Source organism: Mytilus californianus, unplaced genomic scaffold (assembly GCF_021869535.1).
Source record: "Mytilus californianus isolate M0D057914Y unplaced genomic scaffold, xbMytCali1.0.p SCAF_5, whole genome shotgun sequence".
Taxonomy (NCBI): Eukaryota; Metazoa; Mollusca; class Bivalvia; order Mytilida; family Mytilidae; genus Mytilus; species Mytilus californianus.
In genome coordinates, this window is record NW_026262701.1 from 80679934 (window position 1) to 80707434 (window position 27501).

Below are 27501 nucleotides of genomic sequence, written 5' to 3' on the forward strand. Positions count from 1 at the left end.
TATACAGACATGTCCTCAAAAATAAAATGGAAAGGTGAAATAAGTGACAAATTTCCAATACAACAAGGAGTGCGACAAGGTGGAGTCCTTTCCACTCACCTATATAAGGTGTACATTAACAACGTTCTGAATGAACTAATGAAAAGCCGTGTAGGAATGAAAATTGGAAATATTTACACTGGCACACCAACATGTGCAGATGATATAGCACTTCTGTCTGATGATTGTGAAGAATTACAAATTATGCTAAACACTGTTCTACGAAATGCCAAACAGGACAGGGTCACAATTCATCCAACAAAAACAAATGCTATTATCATCAATAAAGGCAAAACTGTAAGAAAAAACCTACAATGGAATCTCGGCACTACTTGTATAACACCAACCAACCAAACTAAATATCTAGGTATAATAAGAGCTGACATTAAAGAAAATAACATAAATGTAGAGGACAGACTGTCCCTAGCTCGCAGGACACTCTACTCTTTAATTAACAGCGGACTTCATGGATCAAACGGATTAAATCCCATCACCTCTTACCAAATATATCGGAGCTATGTAATACCTAAACTTCTTTTTGGACTTGAAATACTACCACTAAAACAAATAGATATTGACCGCCTTAGAAAGTTCCACATAAACTGCCTAAGAAAATTCCAATCACTGTCTCAAAGAACAGCCGTCTGTGCCGTCTATCTACTTATTGGTGCACTACCCATAGAAGCAGAGCTCCATAAACGTCAACTGAGTTTTTTATATAGCCTTCTAAACAATGAAAATGATAGAATACAACAACTTAATCAAAGACAGATCTCTATCAACATCAACAACCCAGGAAGTTTTTATAACATAGTATCCAAAACGTTGGAATTGTATAACCTACCGAATCTGGAATTCTTACTAAATAATCAAATGAACAAATTACAGTGGAAACATCAATATAAGATAGCGATTAATAACTACTGGTCAAAAACCTATAAAGACCAATCAGCCAACAAATCAACACTAAAACATCTCTGTGTAGATCAAGTGGAAATAGGTAAACCGCATCAAATTTGGCAATCTATTGGGTCATCAGTCACTGAGGTGAAAAGGTCTATCAACCACTGTCGTATAGCAACAGGAACATACCTACTACAAACCAACATAGCTAAATTCAGTAGCAATAAAGAAACTGCAACATGTCCATTATGTGGTCTAGAAGAGGAAGATATGATACACATGCTCACAAGTTGTATACTGCTACATGATGTCAGAAAAACACATCTATTACGATTAAAAAACATCATCATTGGATACATTGGACTAAGACAATGGAATGAATTCTTTTTTGATAAACAATCAATAACACAGCTGATAGTTGATCCCAGCTATTACAGTAAAACAATGAAATCATCATCAAATTAAGTACATATAACAAAAGCAACAAGTGAAATGTGCTATGAAATCCATCATAAAAGACTGAAATTAAAATTAGAACTCAATATTACATAAAGGTTCCCAACCAACAAACAGCAATCATTCTTAGATTTTAAAGATACTACTTTTAACAAACAGTATAATATAGTAACTTATCCTTCTAAATATTTGAATGCTGCATGAAAGTAACTGTTCTATGTTTTAACTATTCTCCACATTCATAACGTACTTGTGAGGAAACCAAATAGTGCTTTTGAAATATAATTTTATTTTATGGTGAACCGCATGAAATAAGAATAACGTTTTAACTGTACAAAATCTTATCCGAAGGAAAGAAGAATTTTGCTAGATTTGAACATGAGCTATCTTTTAGACAATGTGCTTACTCTTATAAACATTTTAACCTTCCTGTAGCATAAACCAAGGATATGGATGTATATATGTTGCACATGCTTTGCACGATAGAGTTGTATATATATTAGTGGATGACACTTTTTATCTTGTACATGGGGGTTGGAGTTGTTCAACAAATTTTTACATTTTAAAACTATCCGATGTATATAGTACTGTAAAAAAATAATCTTAAATAATACAAGTGAAAACAACTCCGTTTCTACTTGGTGTTCCTAATTGGAAGGAAATACGAAGAAGAAGAAGAAGAAGGCAACAAGACAAATTTTCAAAAGCATTTGGAAGGGAGAAGATTTAAACTTTTCCAAAAGGCATAAATATATTTCTAAATATATGAAGAATTACTATATATTTCCACACTTTTTTTTATCATGAACTTAAAGTAATTTATTTTATCGATTCCTGAAAGCCCCTGTGCATTTCTATACATTTTACTTGGGCATGATACGGGTGATGTGTGACGTCGCCAATGTCACGTGATGACTGCTATAGTTGGATATGAGGAGACGTTAACAAGAGGTCATTGTTCTGTTATTTACAGTTTAGATCTGAATCTTAACACAAACCTTAATCGGGACGAACGAACAAACGAAGCGTTATATCCCTCCTGTAACTTTATTCTTTAAGGGAATACTAAACAAAAGAGTATCAATTTTGCAATATTCAAATAAGATTAACAAAAATTCCATATACATTTCTCTTTCAAATATTCAGTGCTTTAACTTTAGCTTCTATTGTAGGCTTATAAAATGCATATTATTGCAAGTTATACAAATAAGCAGATGTGCTATGATTGCCAATGAGACAACTATTAACCAGAGTTATAGTTCATTAGTTCATATTTCAATGCCAGAGACTTGGTAATGACCCCTTAACACAAAACAAAGAAATGGGTATTGTTATATGTATGTTGTCAACTTCATAGAACACAATGCCACAAATTTATAACATGCATGCACATTGTTCTGTTTGCTTAATGCTCAGAAATTCTACACACCAGGAGCATATAAATGTTATTAAGAACGTATGTACATGTAGTAGGTTATGGTTAGAATGATACCTGCTGAAGTTGACATACTTGTTGTGATTATTATGATGCGATTACACGTTTTTTCGTTTTCATTTGTGCCTAAATGTATACATATTGTTGGTTTCTTATAATTGATAAATTACTTAGCTGTGTTTATAGATGACAAATATATAATGTGTAACCCTCAGAATTGCTACATGTGACGTTAGTAAAACCTGGTTGCGCTTTCGAATAGTATGCAATATTTCCAACAAGCTGGATATTTATCTTCACGTTTTAAAGTGAAGTGGAGTATAACGTATGCTTTTTGCGATGCCAAATTAGCAAGCCATAGTGTCAATATACCTAAATGCCGAACCTGTTCATATCAATCCCAATGCCGGGCATCAGACAAAACTTATGGTATCTTGTATTTATATCCTTATGCTCATGTAAGATCTGAGAGAGATTCCAATGTATGATATGACAGTCCCTTGATAAATAACCAGGACCGGTATGACATATGGTATATTTAATCTCGAGGAAAGCAAAAATAAAATCCTGCACATTTCTTCGGGAGACAGTTGAGTTTACTAACTTCGAGGAATTCATTTTGTCCTCATATTCGTGAAAAGTAATATTCATGAGCAAAAAATCCAGAATGATAAAAGTTGTATTTTTTTTGTGTGACGGGAATGGTGTTTTTTTCAAAATAAGGAGAGTTTATTCAAAGAAACATGTATTCTCACAATTTTACGGATTGATACCCCCAAAAACATTATTATTTAGTGCTGATTATATGGGTTATTACAAAGGATTTTTTCAAGACAAACTCCAGCTTTCAGGAAAGCCACAAAGGGCTACTTCTTATCTTAAATACGTACCGTTCAGAAAAATATCTCTTAAATTTTCTATACTAAATCGTGTTTTTTTTACGAACATAGGACAGGGGTATACCAAACTATTTGATATATTGTTCAAGATTGACAGATGAAACAAATGTGATTGGCGTGAAAAAATCCCGACTTTTATGTGTAAAAATTATTTCATGATTAATCAGCTTGTAGGAGCTTCATTTCTTTAGAACTGACAGGAAAATATTTATTAAGTTTTTAATAACCAGATCATAGTTATGATTCATGTGTTCTTGAATTAAACACCGAATAATTTTAGGATCCCCTGTTTCTTAGTTGTATACCTCATATATGTCAAAACCCATGACCTTAAATGATATAGGGGCTGTTTTCACTGACCTCCTTAATTACTATGGCTAAGCGTCAACGATCTAAAGTTTAGAACATCTCTAGTTCCATTTATCACATTGTACTGGTGTTTTTATATACGAAAAACGAGCAATCAGAAAGTTATTATGTTGACGGCCGTTTATATATTATTTTGACAAGGATAACATCTGAAGAATATTGTTGTATTAATTAATATGCAAATCTTTTTCCATTATTTCTCCATAAAACAAATTTCTTTTTATTTTCATGTTACGTAGTTATCATTTGAATGTCGAATTGTGTAATCTTTATTTTCAGTGTACATTAGAAGGTACGACAATAACAATTTGTGAACATCGTGTAAGACATCTATTTACTGTGCAAAATTAAATGAAAGACTGAGAATTAAGGAATGTGATTGTTGGTTTAACAATAAAGTCGAGTACAAAGCAACCAATACTTCAAATACATTTACAATGATTAAACAAACAGTGCATGTCTCGTTCTGAATATGCCTAAAATAATTTCCACTAGAGGTTCAACAAACAGCAATCACAGTGAATGTCTAGCCTGAAGATAGCACTATTTTATGTGGGCAACGGATCCAGAGTACTGATCTTTACATATTGTTTTTATTGGTATAAATATTGATTTTGCTATCAGTAAATTAAATCCCAACAAAGGAACTTACTTTAAAAAAATCAAATATTAACAGCAATAATAAGAGCAATAACTGTCCTTTCCTAGATTTAGATATCTCAGTATTACACCAGAAACTCTACACAAAAATTTACGACAAAAGGGATGATTTTTCTTTCCCTATTGTTAATTTTCCCTTTTTGGACGGTAATGTTCCTTTGGCACCGTCTTACGGTGTTTATATATCCAAACTCGTTCGCTATGCTCGTGTCTGTTGTGACGTTTTGGATTTCAATGAGCGTAATCTATGCATTACAAGTAAATTATTAAGTCAGGAATTTAGTTACCACAAATTACTTAAAACCTTTACCAAATTCTTCCATAGATACAAATATATGGTCTGCAAGTTTGGCTGTACCTGTAGAAAACTTATTTCAAACGGAATTGCTCATCCTTAATTTTACGGTGATGTTGTAAACCGAGCCCGGAAATTTGATAATAGATACGATCCGGGTAAACTTATCAATCCTTTAAATAAAATTATCTTAAAAGGTTACCTATTCAACACTGTAATTAAATCTTTGAATATTGTTTTTATTGGTATAAATATGGATTTTGTTATCAGTAAATTAAAACCATACTAAATATAACACATATATACTTTCACGGTACTACAATCTGTTGATACCTATAGTTTGACATTGCACAAGGTCATGTTTTTCTCTGACTGTTAATGACGTCTTTACACTAAATCCATTGGATGTTGGATGTGTACTGATTGATATTTTAGTCTAAGATACATGACTGTTTTTATTAGTTGTTATTTGCTTTGAACAAGCTGCCAGTAACTGCAAGTACTCTCAGATCTGTACTTAGTGTCTTTTTGTTTTGTGGATGTATAAGTACCCGTCCACGTCCACACTTTGTTTTTGTTAGATATATTTCTATTTGTATCGATCTGATGAGTTCAGCCTTTTTCAACTGATTTTTATAGTGTGTTTTTATGTTGTACTGTTACACCACTGTCTCAGGTTAGGGAGAGGGTTGAGCGCTCACAAACATGTTTAACTCTGTCACATTCTTTTTGTGCCTGTCCCAAGTCAAGAGCCTGTAGTTCAATGGTTTTCGTTGGTTCATGTCTGTCATATTTGTTTTTCGTAAATTGTTTTGTTATAAATTAGGCCGTTAGTTTTCTCAATTGAATTGTTTCATATTTTTTAAGTCGGGGCCTTTTATAGCCGACCATACGGTATGGGTTTTTCTCATTGTTGAAGGCCGTACGGTTGCCTTTAATTGCTTACATCCACTTCATTTGAACTTTGGAGGATAGTTGTCTCATTGGTAATCATACCACATCTCCTTATTTTTATATTATTGTTATATGCATATACATATACATATGCACATGTCGATACCTGTATTTTGGCATTGCACAAAGTCATGTTTTACTCTTATTGTTAATAACGCCTTTACACAAAATTCAGACCTTTAGTTTTTCTCGTTTCAATTGTTTAACATTTGTTATGTCGGGGCCTTTTATCGACGACTATGCGGTATGGGTTTTTCTCATTGGTGAAGGCCGTACGATGACCTATATTTGTTAACTTTTATGTCATTTGGTCTATGGTGGAGAGTTGTCTCATCGGCAATTATACCACATCTTATTTTTATATTGTACATTTACCTTGAACAGAGCACGAAAATGAGGTCAAGGTCATATGACGTACATGTACGCTTCCAATCAAAACAGCATAAGGGGACGACCATTTGATATTCTGGGGGGGCCAGGAGGATTTGTTTTGGATCGGTTATTTATTTTTGTAAACTAAGAGGACAGATTATTTATTTTCTGCACTGTTGATACAAGATTTTTCATTTTCATTAAAACAAGGGACTGATTATTTATTTTCATAACTATATTAATAATATTTGAAAACATACAATTTTTAAATTCATTTATTATTATAAATAATACATGTACAGTCAAGTCATTAATGTACCATTTAATCAGAATTAATCATCATCCTCTGCTGAAATGAATCTTCTGAATTCCAAACTGCATATATATGTATTGCATACATACACGGTATTAGAGTTGGGCTGTGACTAGCCTCTTTTAAAGTATTGCCAAATATATTTATGCTGAGCGGAGCGAGGCAAAAAAAATTGAAGGGTTTTGAAGCCGCTGAAGTCCCATAGAAACTATAGAACAAATGATGCAAAATCGTGCTTTCTGGGCGGTCCCAGACCCTTTCTTATTCTGAAAACGCAAGTTCTGTTTTAATAATTTTTTGACAATATTTTGGTCTCAAAGCAAAATGTATAGATTCAGCATAAGACTTAAGTTTTTATGGACAACATCGAAAGACCAATATGAAGAATAAAGTAAAAATGTAATTCACATAGTTAAGTATGTGGCTGCTGTTTTTTTTTTTGTTTCGGCATGCCGAATTTAAATCTTTTATACCTGTAAATTATGTGGGGTTTTATTCAAATTAAGTTAAGAGGGGGCTGATTATCAGTGATAGAACTATGTCAAGTAATTTTTAATAACACATTTCAATTACAACTTGATGTAGCTCTTAACTGGGATACAATTTAAAGTAGTTAAGTTGTAAAATTGGCTAAAAAGTCTTAAATAAAATAAAACTCATGATCAAGTTGAAAACAAAATTACTAAATCACAAAAGGAATGCAACACTAAGAGAATACAGAAGGGCAATCAATGAACAAAAGACAAATTTAAAGAAACATTGATCCCGAAAAAACAGGTGCTACGTCCAAGGGAGAACATAACTTGCTTCTTGCAAACACTCGCTGTGAAAACAATTTGGTATGAACACAAGCTTTAGGTTTTAAAATTTCCTACATAAAGGCATTTGCCTCAATGTAGTTACAGCCCTGTAATAAAAGTGAGGTAAGTGTTCCTGAGCCAATATACTTCAAGTTGAATGAAACCCATTTTCAGACATTTTAAGTATATTTAAATAATATTTATACCTTTATTATTAAAAGATTTGGGAAGTGTTTCCCGAATTTTTTTTGAAAAAAGATGAATTTTATGAAGAATATGGTGCCACCTCATACTTTCTAATAGCATTTATAAAATGGCTTAAAGACCTGCCGAGTTATTCATTTTCAATACATTGTAAGTCAGGTTATTTATTTTCGAACTACCACAGAACAAACCATTTATTTTTGTGATTATCAAGGCTGAGTTATCTATTTTCAAAATCCTCCTGCCCCCCCCCCCCCCCCCCCCCCCAGAATATCAAATGGTCGTCCCCTAAAATATAATTGGTGACATTTTGATGAAGCCTTCGAGAAATGTAAGGATCAACTCTTCCACTGACCTCCGAAAAGGGGAGGTTCCAGTTATTGCCGACCTGTTATTAAGAGTCATAGTCATCCAGGAATGGACTGTATCTTGAACCTTAAAACAACAATATTTATGGGTGAAATTGAGGTCAAGGTGACAAAAGTTTGGTTGACATGCCCCTACTTCTTTCAGGAAATCAACATATATAATAGTATTATACTTTATATGTACAAGGCATTGTCAATAAGGAACATCCTGTACCTATTCCAGAAAGTGTAAAAAGACAACTAAAGTTTCAAACCATGTTTGGGGGGGGGGGGGGGGGGGGGGCAATGTGCACAAATGCATTAATATTACGTCAACCAAAGTCAGCTTTGTTATACTGACTGTTAGAATTTAGAAAAAGATATTTTTTTTTGTGATCATTATAGAGGCTCAAAAATGGACCTTACCAAGAAACGTAATGTAATTTCTAATCCATGAAATGAGTTCAAGTTCAGGTGAACCCTGTCTGACGGACATGTATACCTTGCAATGATATTTTGTTTGCCATCAAAATTGCCTCCACATGATAAAAACATTTTTGAATGCAGTCACTTAACCACGAAAATGTAGTCAAGGACAACTGACTTATACAAGATGGACACTTCAGAACGTACGTCATCTGTAAGTTATGAAATATCCAGGTCTTTTACCTGATGAAATATGAAGCTGTTTATACTCGGCTTTGACGTTGCCATCACAAGATAAGCATCCATTCGTCGAAGACGAAATTAAAAACTATGTAATAACATTCACGGTTTACGTGTTACTTCACTGGATGCGCATTTCGACAATTAACTATCTTCGGTGATGCTCGCGGCCAATATATTTAGAAATCCTAAGCTTACTTGAAGGGCCGTTAAATCAAAACCAAGTGGATGTAAGTAGTTTAACCTTGAAAAGGATATCAAGGTCATTAGACATGCACCAGACCGAAACCGCGGATCTGTAACAGTATACAACATATGCATTATCCAGATAGTTTACCTTCGGAAAAGAGAGGCGAACGTTATCAAAGGGACATTCAGACTCATAAGTCGACAATAAACTGACAACGCTATGGCTAAAAAAAAAAAGGACCAACAGACAAACACTAGTACACAAAACACAACATAGAAAACTTAAGACTGAGCAACCCGAACCCCACCAAAAAATGGGGATAATCTCAGGTGCTCCGGAATGATAAGCAGATCCTGCTCCGCTTTATACAAAGAGCTAACATAACATCAGCCTGAATTGCATCCTTATGCCTCGCATTCAGCTGCAACATTCCAGTAAAATTAAAGTAACAAAGTTTAAAACTGTTACATATGTGTGTTTCATGTGCTCCGGAAATGTAAACAGTTCCTTTTTCACTTATGACACTACAGTGTAGCTGCGCTCGTCTTTGACATTAAAATGCATTTTAACATACCATTCAAGATACGCTAGATCTGTTTATGATCTCATTTTTACTGCAGATTTTGTTATTTTACATATAATTAGAGTGCTTCGTACGCATAAATATTGTATATTAAAAACATTTATTGCTGAAATTTGACTGAAAATCACATTGTCCAATAAAACAATTAAAAAATAATGAACAACCATTCAGAAAATTGCAGAATCCAATATAAAGGAAACATTATATACAGGTAGGTATGAAACGTTAAACGTTATGATGTAATTACAAATAGCACTTTTTTCATAAATATGTAGACAGCATTCTGAATGATGATCTCAGCTTCCTCTCCCCAAGAGGAAGTGGACAGCGGTAATTGTCTATTATATATTTTCCTTCACACGAGCAACTCCTCATACATCGTAGTAGATTAAGCTACAACAGAAAAACACATTGGTAATGATATTTTCAAATATTAGCAATTTTCACTCATAACATTAGTTGAATATGTGATGGGTATGAGAATTTCGTAAGCATTTTAATATACTAGTGACTGTCTTGGTTCTTTTTTTATCCAATGCGGGAAAAAGGAAAAACTTTTTTTTATCAGTAAAGTGTTGTTTGAAAATTTTGTTTTGTCTAGTTCTGCATGACATTGTCGTTTGTTACGCAAAACAATTTTTAAATGTGAATATCGTGTAATATATATAAATTTCCACGCAATTTAATATTTTAAAATAAACAAATTTCAGAACGTTATTTGAATTAATGATTTTTCACAATGTGTAATTTTAATTTGTGTACTACCGGTATCTGGCAGTACTGTGTAAAATTATACATAAAAAGCCAAACTGAACTCGGACGTAGAACGTATTAATTGACCGTCAATGCAACATGAACAGAAAAATGTAGATTACAATGACCTTACTATTTAGCTAGTCTGAGAATATGTTATCATACATCAAGTTCTATAATCGTAGATCATTTGTCAGGTTTTATGGACCTCTCTTTTTTTTTAATTTACCTTGAAGTTCGTAATTTCTGTTAATACTCTTTTGTATACTATTTTAAAACTGAGCTTGAATGTAGGTTAAACTTAATGGCCTGTCTAACTTCTTACGGAAAATGATTATCAGCGCTATACTGATTGACTGATTGATTGATTGTTGGTTGCTAAACGTCCAGTGGCAAATATATCATGAAAGTTCAGGACGAGAACAAATTAACAATAAATACAATACTTTAGGTAGATCCTTAATAGATACCGTCCGGGAATAAGGTCGGGGAAATGTGGAGTGCCACTGGAAAATGAGGGTATAGTGGATAGGGACAAATTTTGCCTTGCAACATGCCACCCACGGACCCATGAAAAAATTGTTGTGAAGGTTCTTAACGAACGCGCTATATTTAACACTGAAACAAACTTTACTATGATATGACAAGTCAGATGCATCTTGTGAAGTCGTGTTACAAATTGTTCACTTACACCGTATGTTTTAAAAGAGATTGGTCACGTGGTCAGTTATGGTACAGAATCATCGATTATTATGAAATTACCTGCTCCGGAGACATTTCTATCATGTCGGCGAACACAATCCACTGTACACTCTCATAGAATGGAGGTGTTGTAAGTGACCCATCATATGTCCAGTAATTACTCAAATCAGCTAGAGGAAAAGAATCGCATAAAACATTATGTGCTTGGAAGTTTTTTTTTTATAAATTGAAAATCTGTATACATATTAAATCATAAAGTCATTGTTTAAAAAAGTACTTCTATACGAGCTGAAAAATGTTATCACAACCTGAGAGAGAAATCGGAAAATCCAGAGACAATCGCAAGTCAAAAAACAACCTGAAACAACCAGACAGACAAACAAACATAAGATGAAGATAACGAATAAAATCAAGATATGGTAAAATTCATCAAAATATTACGAAAATATAACCGTTCGACCAGCGGCGATAGCAAATTGCGGACTACTACCTAAAGATCTAAGAATGCGAAACAAAGTCGCTAGTGAGTTATGACACAGACATCTAGTATCGGTCATTCATTCATGATGACCGTTGCCCTCGTAGGAAGTCCGTATAGCGAAAAGTGAAAAGTTTGCAAACATGTTTTATGAAGGGAGATGGGTCATATGGTCTTCAATGATAAACAAAAGTCTATACCACTTGTATAAAAGCTCAAAATTATTGCGAGTTTTGACATGTTTTGTATATATTTAAAAAACATACAGAGGCCTGCCCCATATGCAAGCTCTAACATTTAGAAACGACAACTGCTTGCAAGGTACTAGATTCAGATTACCGTCGGGCACATCAATATGTGGTGCGGATTAACTTCTTTTGTGAGTTATTAACCATGTAGACATCCTACTTACAGAAAAACGAACAATACAAATAAGTGCAGCAAGGTAGTATGTGAGAATAAAATTCAAGCCATCTTCTTGAATGTCTAGATCTAGATCTCCCCTTATCGAGTTTGTATTTGTGACAATACCAAACGTACAACTAAAAACGTATTGTATGGTAAAAAACATTTTACTACAAATATAAACAAGAGTGCACACGCTGAAATGTCTCGCCTTCTTTACTAATCATTGATATTATGTTGATAGTCCTAAATATAAAGCTTTATTACAACTCTCACATAAACTTAACATTAACCAAGTAAACTAAACATTGACCAATGAACCATGAAAATGAGGTCAAGGTCAGATGAACCATGCTAGGCAGGCATGTACAGCTAACAATTCTTCCATACAACAAATATAGTTGACCTATTGCTTATAGTTTAAGAAAAACAGACGAAAACACAAAAACTTAACACTGAGCAATGAACCTTGAAAATGAGGTCAAGGTCAAATAAAACCTGCGTGACTGACATATAGATCATAAAATATTTCCATACACCAAATATAGTTGAACTATTGCATATAGTATTAGAAAAAAAGACCAAAACTCAAAAACTTAACTTTGACCACTGAACCATGAAAATGAGGTCAAGGTAAGATGACACCTGCCAGCTAGACATGTACACCTTACAATCATTCCATACACCAAATATAGCTGACCTATTGCATGCAGTATTAGAAAAAAAGACCAAAACTCAAAAACTTAACTTTGACCACTGAACCATGAAAATGAGGTCAAGGTCAGATGACACCTGCCAGCTAGACATGTACACCTTACAATCATTCCATACACCAAATATAGTAGACCTATTGCATACAGTATAAGAAAAACAGACCAAAACACAAAAACTTAACTATAACCACTGAACCATGAAAATGAGGTCAAGGTCAGATGACACCTGCCAGTTGGACATGTACACCTTACAGTCCTTCCATACACCGAATATACTAGACCTATTGCTTATAGTATCTGAGATATGGACTTGACCACGAAAACTTAACCTTGTTCACTGATCCATGAAATGAGGTCGAGGTCAAGTGAAAACTGTCTGACGGGCATGAGGACCTTGCAAGGTACGCACATACCAAATATAGTTATCCTATTACTTATAATAAGAGAGAATTTAACATTACAAAAAATCTGAACTTTTTTTTCAAGTAGTCACTGAACCATGAAAATGAGGTCAAGGACATTAAACATGTGACTGACGGAAACTTCGTAACATGAGGCATCCATATACAAAGTATGAAGCATCCAGGTCTTCCATCTTCTAAAATATAAAGCTTTTAAGAAGTTAGCTAACGCCGCCGCCGCCGCCGCCGCCGCCGCCGCCGGATCGCTATCCCTATGTCGAGCTTTCTGCGACAAAAGTCGCAGGCTCGACAAAAAAGGGAGGTAAGTCAAGTTAAATTATTTTATTTTGTAACTAAAACGTACTGTGGGCATAATTACTTTGCTATATCGCAGCAGAGACATTTAATATATATATATATATATTTGGTTGTAAAGGGCTGCTTGAGGTGATCCCAATTAAAAAAGTAAGAATTGTCTTCGCGGATTTTTTTTTCAAATTGCATTATGAATAAAATTGAGAATGGAAATGGGGAATGTGTCAAAGAGACAACAACTCGACCATAGAGCAGACAACAGCCGAAGGCCACCAATGGGTCTTTAATGCAGCGAGAAACTCCCGCACCCGGAGGCGTCCTTCAGCTGGTCCCTAAACAAATATGTATACTAGTTCAGTGATAATGGACGTCATACTAAACTCCAAATTATACACAAGAAACTTAAATTAAAAATGATACAAGACCAACAAAGGCCAGAGGATCCTGACTTGGGACAGGCGCAAAAATGCGGCGGGGTTAAACATGTTTTTTGAGATCTCAACCCTCCCCCTATACCTCTAGCCAATGTAGAAAAAACAAACGTACAACAGTACGCACTTTTTCCCACTGGACACATATTTAAGTGTTTTCCCAGTACACTCCTATACAATGTGCAGCTTTAACATATGCTTGGTGACATATTTGTTTTTATTATAGTTTTGAAAGAGGCAAATAACAACATTTCAGCAAAAAGTAAAACGATTACATCATTTCTATTTGTATCCCCTGTCTAGCTTTCTTTACAGAACGACTAGAACACACCCGCGACATTGCGGGTTCGTGACTAAATCAAAGTACCTATGCCTTATTTTAGCCTGGATTTTTAGTATTCGTATTGTCAGCTGATAAAGTCATGATGATTGTAAGGTGCACAGTTTTCTCGGCTTTCAAAATTTTTATGTTTGAAGCCGTCCAGTTTTCTTACTATAATGATCTTACTATAAGCTAAATTTCAATTTGTTAAACTAATTAGCCAAAATTAGCAGTGGTATTGAGGTGGATTGATTGATTGATTGTTGGTTGCTTAACGTCCAGTGGCAAATATTTCATGCATATTCAGGACGAGAACAAGTTCACAATAAATACAATAGGTAGGTTCTGTAATAGATTAAGGGATTCAGGTCGGAGAAATTTAGACTGCCACGGGAAATGAGGGTATATTGGATAGGGACAGAAATTTAGCCTTGCAACAGGTCACCTACGGACCCCTCAAAGAGTTGTTGCAAGGGTTCTTAACGTGCAAAGAACGTGGCACTTTCTTTACACGAGACATCGGATTTAACGTCCCCATTCTGACCGGACGTGGCTGCAAATTTGTACATCCCGCACAGCCAAACGGACGCCCCACTTTAGCACGGGTTTTACTGCCGGTCGGAGGAAGACCAATGGTGACCATACTTCTATTCCCCAGTCACCCTTGGGGGTATTGAGGTGGAAGAAAAAAGACTTGCTAAATAGTGTACTATGGTATTACATAGATATAAAACAGCTACTGTAAGAATTCCAGGTTCTCCTAATAGAGGAGGGATTTACAGAAGGTAACTACATCCGGAAACTACATGTGACATATACTATTGGTATCGGTATCGGATTCGACCCGGGACTTGTTAATTATTGGTAATATTAATAATGTGGAAAACAAAAGGCATGGAATGGTGTAATTTTTTAAAAAAACACCATGGTCCTATATTAGTTATATTTAAAGTTGAATTCTTTGATTCGTCGTTTTTACGTCATGTCGGCTAATAAATTGGACCTCGTTATTTTAATAGTATAGATATGGCTATGAAGAAAAAGAGATATGGGGTATACATTAACTAGAATGAGACAGCTAACTAACGACACAGAAAAAAAAAATAGAAAAAAGAGGTCAACAGAGTTTTCAAAAATAGACAGAATGATATCTATACAATAAATCAAGCTCTAAATCATTCCGAGTCGAAATCAGTTGTGAAGGAACTTTAAAATATATCGTAACCATCATTAAATTCTTTGAATAACAACAAATATAATTGACCTGTTGCTTACAGTATCTGTGAAACAGATCAAACCACAAAATCTTGTTACTGGCCACTGAACAATGAAAATGAGGTCAGGGTGAGAAGAAACCGAACAAGCATTCCATACATCAAATATAGTTGACCTTCTTCTTATAGTAACTGGGAAACCACGAAAACCTAACCTTAATTGATCCATGAAGAACTTGCAAAGATCCAATATACCAAATGAAGTTATCCTATTACTCATACTAAATACAAATAGTAATGCCACCCGTCGCCCCTGCTTCCTAATTAGCTTCCCTGTGTCTCCTATTCTGATACTTTCGTAGCAGGCGAGACAAATTGAATAAAATCCGTACAGTATGACGTCAGACAACCAATGATCAGGTTCTTGATATAGAACATGTGGCGGGATTAAACAAGCTTTTTATATCGCAATCCTTATCTTAAGGACGGCAGACAAAACACAGCTCCATTTTATATAAAATATATCATAATAAAAAGTAAAAAATATAATTACATGGTAGGATATGCTTCGGATCAAATTTATCCGGGATTTTTGTAAGGGCATCCTTATCAAAGATCCGTTGAATTCCATCTGTCAGTTTTCTTAACTCCTTGTGTTCTTGTCCTTCCTAGCAAAGAAAAAAATACTTTTATTAGAATCAGTGAAAATGTAGCAAGTACTTTCTTTAAAAGATAAAAGATATATTCATGAGTTTAAATCGCACATGATTTTGATGTTATAATTATCTTCTCTAAACGAAATATTTACTTTTGATACTTATAAATAGAGTTATTGTTATAATGGGAATAATAACTTCTTATTTAAATTGAAATATGATTTAAAAGGGTGTGGGTGTACGTCAAGGAGACATCAACTCATAAAGACAATGTGATATAAACCCTGTCAGAGAGACATGTATGCATTTCAATAATTCTATAAACCTTATATATTTGACCAATTCCATATCTAATCCGAGAAACAGACCAAATTATAATGACATAACGTTGAAAAATGAACCACGAGAAAGAGGTCAAGGTCAGATGATCAGGACTTTACTCCTCAAAGTCGTGCAATACATCTAATACAATAGTTTACTTATTACTTATAGTATTAAACAAATTGTTCCTTTTGATCACGAACCGAATATGGCCATTCGATTGTAAACCTATAATGAAGAGAGGCGCCTGTTTGGCTCTTCGGGATGCATAGATACGCAGCCACGTCCGGTCGCAATGGGGATGTTGAATCCAATTCCGCGTGAAGAGAGAATTCACTTTTTCTGTAGCTTTAATATACTTTGCGACAACTCATTGAGGAGTCCGTAGATTGCCTGTTACCAGACAAAATTTGTGTTCCTATCAAACATACCAAATTTTTTTATGGGCAGTCAAGAACAACGGACATATGCTAGATGGAAGCTTTATACCATAAACTGTTGACACAGAGATATGTCTCGCCTGTCGGCATAAAATTCAGAAAAACACAATCTGATGGACAGCAACATTGCTTATCAAATCAAAGTCGCTGGAACATGATCTAGACGACAGAGCCTGAAAATGGTCGACAAACTGAGATGTACAGATGGTCTCTTATCATTTTTAATTTTAGTTTCCTGTGTATAATTTGGAGTTTAGTATGACGTCCATTATCACTGAACTAGTATGCTTATTTGTTTAGGGGCCAGCTGAGGGACGCCTCCGGGTGCAGGAGTTTTTCGCTGCATTGAAGACCCATTGGTGGCCTTCAGCTGTTGTCTGCTCTATGGTCGGGTTGTTTTCTCTTTGACACATTCCCCATTTCCATTCTCAATTTTATTAATGTAACTTTATAGAAAATATTGTCTATTGTAAGTAGTTCATATCAAACTAACTTAATTAGAAAAATTAACATTGAAAATTGTTACTTGATTGAAAGTCACTGGACCATGACCTAGGGGGCAGAGCCTCAAAATAGTCGTCAAACTGATATGTACTGATAGTAATGCAACTTCATACGAAACATCATTGATCTATCACAAGTAGTTCCTATCAACAAACTTAAGCAGAAAACTTAACAATTGTTGACGCCGTCGCCGGAAAAGCAATCCCTATGTCTAAAAACAGCACTATATGTACAGACATAATTAAAAATTCTCCGTCCGGGAGGGATTTGGAAGGACGGAATAACAGTAAAAGATGACGTTATGTGCACTAGCTACTATGAGTCGAGAAAAACAAATTTCATTTAGTAGACACATTAATAAACGGTTAAGAACATGTATTTTTCCTTTTCTTCTATTTCATTATTTTGACATTTTAAGACATTAAAGTTTCATAATAATTAATGTATGAGAATGAAATGTTTAAAAACAAACTTTAGGCTAACTAATAACGTAGTTTATGTTGTACTTTGGGATAAATTCAATAATATATCTTCGTCGCTTGGTTTTTACGCAAGATAATATTGAAACGTGTATATAATCATATTGTACATGTACTGTGACTGCATTAAATATTTACTTGTTTATTTTTTAGGATAAAACTTTACTTTATGAAGATATTCATAAATATCAAAGACTGTTTTTAATTGATTGAGTTAATCGGAATGCCAGGGTAAACAGTTATACATTTACGAGAAACTGACAAACTCTTTCACACGTCGTAGAACAAATTGCAAGTTATGTAAATAACCGGATTGAGTCTCGTATCCCTACCATATTGGTGTTTGGATTATATGTAAAAAGTAAAATAACAAAAATACCGAACTCCGAGGAAAATTCAAAACGGAAAGTCCGTAATCAAATGGCAAAACCAAAAGCTCAAACACATCAAACGAATGGATAACAACTGTCATATTCCTGACTTGGTACAGGCATTTCCTTATGTAGAAAATGGTGGATTAAACCTGGTTTTATAGCTAGCTAAACCTCTCACTTGTATGAAAGTCGCATAAAATTCCATTATATTGACAACGATGTGTGAACAAAACAAACAGACATAATAGGTAAAAATGTCAAAAATAGGGGTACAGCGGTCAACATTGTGTTATAATCTTAATCACTATAAAAACAAACAAATATGTAACATAGAAACACAAAAATGCTTATAGACAGAGCACATTAAAGCAAAAATGAAAGACACAAATTGGTCTTCTTCCATATTTTTGACTTTTTGCATATATACAATGGATAATTTTTCACCAAACATTTGCTATCTATCTTACTTTCAAATACCATGAAAGCATATTTTGGCAAAATATTGTGTGACGAAGTGACGTGTTGTCACCAAAGAAATTTGCTACATGACGATAGCTCTTATGAAAGAGTCCGTTCACCAAATGTATAATCAAATGTTGTTAAAATTCTGTGCCAACCGACAGAAAACATTACTGAAAACTGTTGCATTATTGATTACAAAGTTACCCGGATAAAGTAAGGTGAGAACAAGACTATAAATTTCATAAAGAAGACAAATCAAGGTAGCAAACACAAACTGAGGGAATCACATGAACTCCGAAAGGAGCGAGACCGGTTATGTGATTTTATGTGGGTTACAAGTTTATGGGAATATCCTCGATCTCCTATATTAGAGGTGAAGAATACATAGCTACATATACGCATGTTTATGCAAATAGAACTATGCTTACCTTAATAAAGAATCCCAATACCGCCAAACCATCCGACTTGTCTGCGGCTTCAGCAAAGCTAGAATATTTACTTTTATTCCAATGCACCAAGTGAAGCTTAAAAGAAAAAAAATCGTATTTTTTCAAAGATTTTCCCTAGTTCTTCTGAATGGCCTCATTATCAATAAAATCTCGTTTCAAACAGAAATATGAAAGGATAATATTTGATTGATTGACTGTTTGTATCTTAACGCCCAGTGGCAAATATTTCATGCATGTTCAGGACGAGTATTTGAATGTTATTTCAAAAAGAAATTCACACGGAAGTTTGTCATTTGGTATCTGGTTGATAGTTGTCTCATTGGCAAATATACCACATCTTCTTATTTCCATAAGAATAGTTTCTTATACAATCAAAGTCGTATTTCCCAAAATTGGTGTTTGTCTGATACATTCATCATAAACGCTCAGAGTTCAAGGTTAAAAATATACGTGTGCATGTAATCTTAAGATAACAAAAACGAATAACCCAAATGGGGTAAAGTTAGTTTAATGTATTATTTTCTATTGCAAGTTTACAGTGTACATGTGCACATACCTCGGAAGCATATGTGTAACCGTTGAGGGTGTGTTCTGAACCTTTATTACTATTTGATCCCCAGTGGAAATGGAATTGTTCGAGTCTATACTTTCCATCGAGTGGTCCGCCGCTGATCTCTAGAAAAAGAAAAGAAAACTGTTTGGAAAATACGGATTATCTACCAAAGAGAACAACTTATGTTTCTCTAGTTGGGAATAATTGTACCTCCTCACCCATGCATTTTTTGGTAAACGAACAATCAAGTTACTTCGAAAATATTAAAAGGGGGAACCTGTTGGACTTGGATAGTCATGGACCAACTAACAGAAAACAAGAAGATATGCGTAGATATTAAGTAATTGTGAACATGTATATTTGCGGCAATAGATGTGAATATGTAATTTTCAACGATGTCACTGGAAAAGGAATATGTGAGTCTCAGCTTCCGCGATTTCTCAGACAATAAAACTGTATTAAGTGGGTTCTGTGTTTTAAAGTATATAACTTTTGTGTTTAATGTATGTATTTTGGTATTCTACAAAAGGTGAGACGTTGATAAAATATTAAATTGAAAGGAATTATATATAATTGTTTACCTGAAGTTTCTTTGATGTCTGCCCTTACAGATAAACCTGTATTTACTATATGTAAAAGTTTTTCTGGTTTGTAATTAATCTTGATAGGTGACAATGAAGAATCGTAGTCGACATATTCTGTTCCTATATCTATAGGCGACTGTCTCTTTCCGCTAGAGAAAATTGGGTAATTGTTATACCATGTATCAGGACCTGAAATAAATAATAAACACTTTAAAGTATCGTCAGAATTTAAGGTCACGAAAGGATGATTGTCGTAGACACGGAAGATACCATAGGGAACAATCAAAAACCACAAGTCGAAGAAAGCGAGACAACAAGAAAAAAAGAACAGCCAAATAGAATTTCACAAATATTACACATAAACCCAAAGATTGAGCAGCACGAGTGAATTCCGGTCCTCCGTGAGTTTAGCAGTCGTCTTTCCATAGCGGCAATTGTCGTGTTGCTCATATAAATTTAAAATCAGGTATTCAGTCATATTTCTTGATAATGTCACAAACGAGGAAAAGAGTGGATTGTGTGTACAAGTAGTACATATCCATTACTCGCCAGTGAACTCAAAGGATGATGCATATAGGAAACAGGAATTTTCCATTTCTTCACATCAGATGCTACCATAAGGTTGTTTTCTGTCTTTTTGTCTACGTTTTGAAATATTTGTATTTGTCTGAGATAACTGGACTAGTGAGTTGTTGCAACTTGTTAGTTGTTTCCCCCTGATGTCTATGATCTAAGTTGCCACGTTTTGGTAATGACTTCTATATTTCAATACATGTATTTTTTTTAGGGGGGAAACGGAATATTGGAATTATCGATAGAACAAAATCGACTCACATGGCCTTAAGATATTGATGCTGTAACGTAGATCTGTATTGAAAGGTAAATAGTGCCCTCTTTGCACTTAACTACACACACTCTAGTTATGCAAATAATTAATTAAATTTTCCGTGTACGATACAAGAAATCAGGTAGATGTGAAATATAACTGATGTAAGGAAACGAGTAGTTTTGAAAAATAGGCCTGAACCAAATCCGTCACGAATAAAATTTTATAGTAACCGAAATATTGCTGAACCTCAATTTACTATACAATATAGGTGTTGGAAATATTACTAAGATCCTCGTTTAAACTAGCGTCTCTAAGAAATAGACATGAAACACAAGACGTTACTACAAGTCTATCATTCGTGAAATCTAGGTTCTGATGACACAAATGCAAAATATTATGGAAGAAGATTAGTAATGTGAAGTATTCATTTTTGGTTTAAAACTAGATTCTAATAATTGAACTTTCTTTCAAATAATAGATAAACAAAGGATATGGGGTATCCATCCATGACACATAATCAGTACATGCACAGCAAAAAATATACAACAAAAAAAAAAAACCAAACAAATACAAAAAACACAAAAAGCAAAGAAACAGCGCTTTTATTGCTGTCCCTGATCTCAAAGACGCAGTGAGCCCTTCAACACGTAGCAAAAAAAAGCTTATTTGAATAATTCACGGTTGGATATAAATAAATGTACGAGTCCCAACCCTATCATAACATGGCATAAACATTAAGAATTATACAACCAAACAGACATTTCTATGATACAAAAACCGCACATGTCGTTGGGGTCAACTTTGACACTGAGAATTTAATGTGAACTAATAAACCACTCTTTTTAGGTATCTGTCTTAGAATAATTAATTAAAAACAATATGTTATAACGGCTCGTAAGTCATAATTGTGTGATAAAATTAAAACAACTGAGTGAATATGACAGATAATTCAATATAAATTGATTGATAATTGTGGTTTAGTTTTAGCAAATCGTATCCTTTAAATTTAATATGCCCTTCAACGCGTTTTAAAGGACAGATGTACCAATTAACCTTGCGCGTCCACGGACTATCTGTCAAGATATTAATATCCTTAAAATTAAAATTTTGTCAAAAGGAAATCTGTATATCAAAATGTTTGCCAAGCTAAAACAGAATCAACAGGTAACATCCCCATTTCCGGATATTATAACCAAAATCAGGTATCAATTTACAGTGATAAAAAATGAATTTTATATTTCATTATAGCTATCATGGCGCAAATATTCATATAAATGGCAACATTTTTACATCGAGATGACCCTGAGGTCATTCCGATGTATTGCTATCGCCTAAATTTCCATTATGCAAATTAGTTTTGGGTTTTCAACAGATCTATAAAAAATATAGATCCGCGGACATTATCTAGTGCAAAATGAAATTCCTTATCGCTTGTTTTAAATTCATTTTTTTCAATGGATGCTCCTATAAATATTTGTTTTAAACACAAATTAATAATATGAAAATGTTTTGTCGTTAGATATACATATATAATAGTAAAAAAATAATTGATAATATCTATGCACACGTATCGAAAAATTGTGTTAAAGCTTGTGGAAGAATATCTCAAGAACGTTTTGTGACACTCGCTTCAAGGACCGGTAACTCTGTAATTGTTTTTGCGGGCAAATATGAATGGCTTCTCATTTCCAATCTTTTAGAAAAATGGATTTTTTACCATGTATCCACCATGCACTTGCACTGCACTATTATTAGAATAGTACAATAGATTGATATACAAATGGATGAAAATTATATATACATGTAACTGTTATATTAATATAATATATAACAACAAACCAGTGTATACATACTCTGGGACTATTATTATATTAGTATAATAGTCCCAAGAAGACTGATTTGTATCACTACAATATAATAGTTATTACGGTGTGGTTGAATTTCCTGTCATTAATTCATCATCCACGCACGAACTTGTCTCAGAAAAAAAATATATCTGTACATTAACCTCAGTTTCAGGTATAGAGATTTGATCTTTTTCTGTGACATGTGCTTTTGACCATCCACAAGAACTTGCGGTCATCCGATGTTCAGTACTTCAGTACTTTGATTCTCTTTAAAACCATAGTTCAAATGAGAACTAAATACAAAAATAATGGCATCCAAAACCCTATTTGTCAAGTCTATCAACTTTTATCCAGATAATATTTTAGTCATGGTGTCTTTGGGAAAAATGTTACCTGAATGTTTGCACCATGACAGCAAATATCTTGAAATCCAAAGTTAATATTTTATCACTGAAAATTGATACCCGTTTTGGGGTATGATATCCATTTATGAGGATCTTCACCAACCCGATCAAGATATCAAAATAAAGCATTATAGAAAATTAAAGTTTTATCAGGTTTTGACGTTTCTTCATAAACGTAAAATATCTAACTTTTTTCAAAAGCAAATTCCTTACACAGTTTTCAAATATATGTAGTATCAATATATGTCAGACTATAACGGGTCAGGATAACCATTAATTGATGGATTACATCTCAATTCACGTATAATCCACCATTTGTCGTATACGGAGATTGACCAATTGAGGTATAATAACATTTTCTTCACTATAAATCTCTTTTAAATGAAATTCGTCTATTTCATTGCATTTATATTTAATATGTTAAAACTTTTAATTTTCCTTAGCATATGCCTTCTTGTAATCTTCAACATAGTGAAGTTAAGTAGTATTATGTAGAATACAATAGAAATATTAGAACTAACATCTTCTAGCACAATAAAGTTAACATGTTCAGAAACTTTTTAAAATCATTTAAAGAATGGTACAAAATCATTTAATACGAATACTTTAATAAATCAATAATCGGCCCATACAGGGCATGTTACATATAATGATTCCACATAGACATACATGTAAGTAAAGAAACAATAATGATAATGGTAATAGTATTATGGATTTAACCATTGATAGCTGCAGTTGTTTTCTTATTGTAAAACATTTATAACAAATCAAAGCCACAGTGTTGCATTTTTCTTCATTTTCAAAAGAAAGAAGCCAAATAAATCTGTTTTCTGTTTTAAGATTTTTGAAATTATTACATATTTTTAAAGCAGAGTTTAACATAACTTGTCGTTGCTGTTCGAGTGCGGAACAATTATTGATAAAATATTAAGTTTTTCTTGCCTGTATTTTCATGGCAGACTGTAAACTCCATTCTTTCATTGATCGATAATATTGACTATGTAAAGGTGAGTAGTGATAGCACTCGTGAATTGGACTCACTGGATTACATTTGGGGTAGATAAGAGATGACCCGTCGGTCCCGATCTCATATTTATTAAAACGTTTAATAAAGTACATTAAACAGTTTTAATTAGTGATGATGGATATATTTGTTTTTAACGTCCAATGACAAGTATTACATCCATATCAGGATGAGAACATGTCAAATGAATCATAACCCTGCTTTTGTACTGGAGCGATCAGATTTTAAACTTGCTAGTTCAAAAGATAGCACAGTCTGAAGGAAAATGAGCATCCCACACGGACATAGTATTCTGAATCGATCCGAGCCGAACCAATGTTTGCAATTACTCATAAATTCCGCGTTCCTCTTTGAGAAGCAGCAAATACCAGTTTGCAAGTCTTTGGTTTGACAAGGTGAGGTATAGAGCCAACAACCTCCCGCATTCAAGCCAACACACTACATGTAGCACGTTACTACCGGTGGTTTTATTTAGTTTGTGGTGGAGAATTACACTTTAGGCTTCCGTGGAAACAAAGCTTATTTGATGTAACAAAATACTTCATACTTCTTTATTCATTAAAGTTATATAAATGGAAAACCTATTCTTTTTTTTTGGCATTGTCTTTGACACAAAAGAAACTGAACCTATGACAAAAGATCATGCGCACTAAAAGTCATTTCTTTTTTTTTGTGGTGTAAAAGAGCAACAAAGCCAAACAATACCAAAAGACACCTTTATCGGATAAGGGAGGCCTATGTTCATTTGGAGAATAATCTTAGAATTTAACAAGGCATTTTAACGACATTAAATTTACTATGTGCTGTAAATGATTTCTTTTGTTTTGTTATACAAACAGAATATTTCTAAATTAATCGGAGTGATGTAATAGGTATCGTAAAATGTTATTTAAAACGGTATGAACATTTTATGCGTTTCTATTTTATACTCCGATAAAAACCATTTACTGCTATACCGATAGTTATATAATATGTATTGTTTAGATGTATAATTAAAATGACAGAAAGTAATGCTTTAAATGCCCTTTTTTACCATCAATTTCATATGAATGAGTCAAATTGATAACAAGCATAGCCTCTTCCACACTACATCCCTCAAAATAAGGGTTCAATTACACTTCATGCAATCTTTTAATTACCCCAAAACACAAGAACAAGTGATTTTTACTGTTTGTTCTTATGTTGTGTTGTTACACTACTGTCCCAAGTAAAGGGGAGGATTTAGCGGTCACATACATGTTTAACTCCGCCGCATTCTCCATGTGCCTGTCCCAAACTAGGAGCATGTTATTCATTGGTTGTCGTTGATTGCTGTCTTTCATAATTGTTTTCGTTGTTTTTTCTTTCTTTTTGAATGCTTCACAATTTGTCAACCCTTGGTTTGTAATTGGTTACTATACGATTTGGGTCAACTCATTGTTGAGTCCGTGCGGTGACCTGCAAATGTTCACATCTTTGTACTTTGTTCTTTATTGGACCACCCCGAAATACTAGACAGAATGATGATACAACATTATAAGTATGACCTTATCAATAAGTCTATTAAGCCAAAACGAAAGATTTAAAGGACAATTTCTAAACCTATTCGCTGAATAAATCATATTACCGCAAATCTGAGTGTGAAACATTACTTTTTAAAAAAAATTGTTTACTTAAATGCGACAAATATAATGAGACTTCCTCAATACATCTCTATATTTATGAAATATTGTTTAGTAAAGATGTTAACCAATTAAATAATTTCCCTAGCCCTGCTATAATAAAAAGTCACTTCTTTGGGTTTTTTTTTGTGTGTCGTTGGGTTGCTGTCTCATTGACGTAAACTTAAATTTTTCTTCTCTTCATAAAACTTTTTCTTACCAAGTTTATTATGTAAACGCATTTTAAAAGTTTTATGACATTGAATAATTGGCCAGCCGACTTTGCAAAATTATTTAATTTTTTTAATTTTTTTTTTAGGAAATTAGCATTTTGAAATGCATGCCATGATTTTGTGTAACGGTGAAAGTGACAATTTTATTAATCGTTGTACATATTTAGAGATCACGTGTATCATAAACAGTGTGAAATTTAAATGCCAATGCAAAATTAATTTTAAAATTAAAATTTAATCTTTTAAAAAATTACTTATTTTATAGTTGGTCATAGCTAATGGAATTTAAATCATAATCTCTTAATAATTTGTTTACGGTCAATATAGTAAAACCGTACAATAAACTGTTTTGAATTGAATATAATATATATATAAGAACCTGCTTTATTAAAAAATAGCAATGTATAATTTAAACTGTGCATTTATAATATGGAATTAGCAGCCCCAAGTCAGGCATACTGGAATTTGATAATATTTAGATTCAACAATTAACTAATAGTAATTTTTTTTTAATTTTTTTACTTTAGCTTTAATTGATAAGTTTCATGATATTATTTCAAAAGCCAAATTGGTATTAAGAGAATGAATAAGATAAGACTTAGCCTAATTAATACAAGGTCGAGACAAGGTCAAGACTCGTGGTTCTACGTAATTCGAGAAAAAGTATAAACTAACAGAAAGAATAAAAAGAGTTGTCTGAACAACATAAGTTTGCTTGGTCAAAGGTTTATTTTAAAAATCAAGCCCTTTTGTATCGCCTTTTTTTTCAATTTACCCCCAACTTTTTTCTGGTTCCATTATTCACCCTTTACATCGCTGGAAACTTTTTCAAACAAATTTGTCATTGGTGGTTCAGCATACAAAAATCAATCAATTTATAAAAATTAGTTCGTGTCTAACATGTCAAAGTGGGGAAGTGGGGTGGGAGAGGATCGCGGTAAAACAGCAGCAAACAATGATGCTAATCAGCTAGATACCATTGCCCTTTCCTTAAATAATGGTTTACCTCGGACTCAAGTGTCGTGCCAATTCCAATGTTAATAATTTTATCAATTAATTGAATTAAGGTAAAACAATTTGTCATTAACCCCGTGTTGTTGGTTATTTGTCTCCCTTTACAGAAATATATATATAAATTATTGTACCTACCAGTCTCCTTTATACATGTAGAACCACAACTCATTGTATTTATATATCCAATGTAATTATAATCAAACCATGTAAGGAAACTAACAAAGCACAAATTATACAAAACTATAAAACACGTCACTATTACATTGATAATTCATTAGAATTATTAAATGTATGCATAATATATACTATAAAAGGCGGAGCGACGTGACTTCAATCTTAATAATATCCTACGTAAAAAACCTTAACACAAGTTTTGTAAAAATAAACATTATAATGCGTACGTGGATTTACCTTCATCAGAAACTGTCTAAGCCGGATATTTGAAAGCCAAGGATGTATAAGAACTTTA

At 33.5% G+C, this 27501-nt stretch overlaps 1 protein-coding gene across 1 annotated transcript; it reads right to left on the bottom strand.

The window, feature by feature from the left end:
* Positions 1 to 9568: 9568 nt before the first annotated feature.
* Positions 9569 to 27292, bottom strand: LOC127703141 (carbonic anhydrase 2-like). The gene is made up of 7 exons (XM_052207634.1): positions 27168 to 27292; positions 20039 to 20230; positions 19461 to 19579; positions 18884 to 18979; positions 15773 to 15887; positions 11001 to 11110; positions 9569 to 9878 (listed from the first exon to the last, which is right to left on the bottom strand). Exons 1-7 carry the CDS (start codon positions 27199 to 27201, stop codon positions 9747 to 9749), a joined length of 798 nt encoding a protein of 265 aa, XP_052063594.1. The 5' UTR covers positions 27202 to 27292; the 3' UTR covers positions 9569 to 9746.
* Between the last annotated feature and the right edge of the window lie 209 nt (positions 27293 to 27501).

Excerpts from the sequence above, each read along its gene's own strand:
- LOC127703141 (XM_052207634.1), bottom strand. The coding sequence starts at position 27,201 with ATGAGTTGTGGTTCTACATGTATAAAGGAGACTG. Across the intron at positions 15,888-18,883 it reads TATTGGGATTCTTTATTAAG|GAAGGACAAGAACACAAGGA; the intron begins GTAAGCATAGTT and ends TTTCTTTGCTAG. Across the intron at positions 9,879-11,000 it reads TAGAAATGTCTCCGGAGCAG|CTTAATCTACTACGATGTAT; the intron begins GTAATTTCATAA and ends TTTCTGTTGTAG.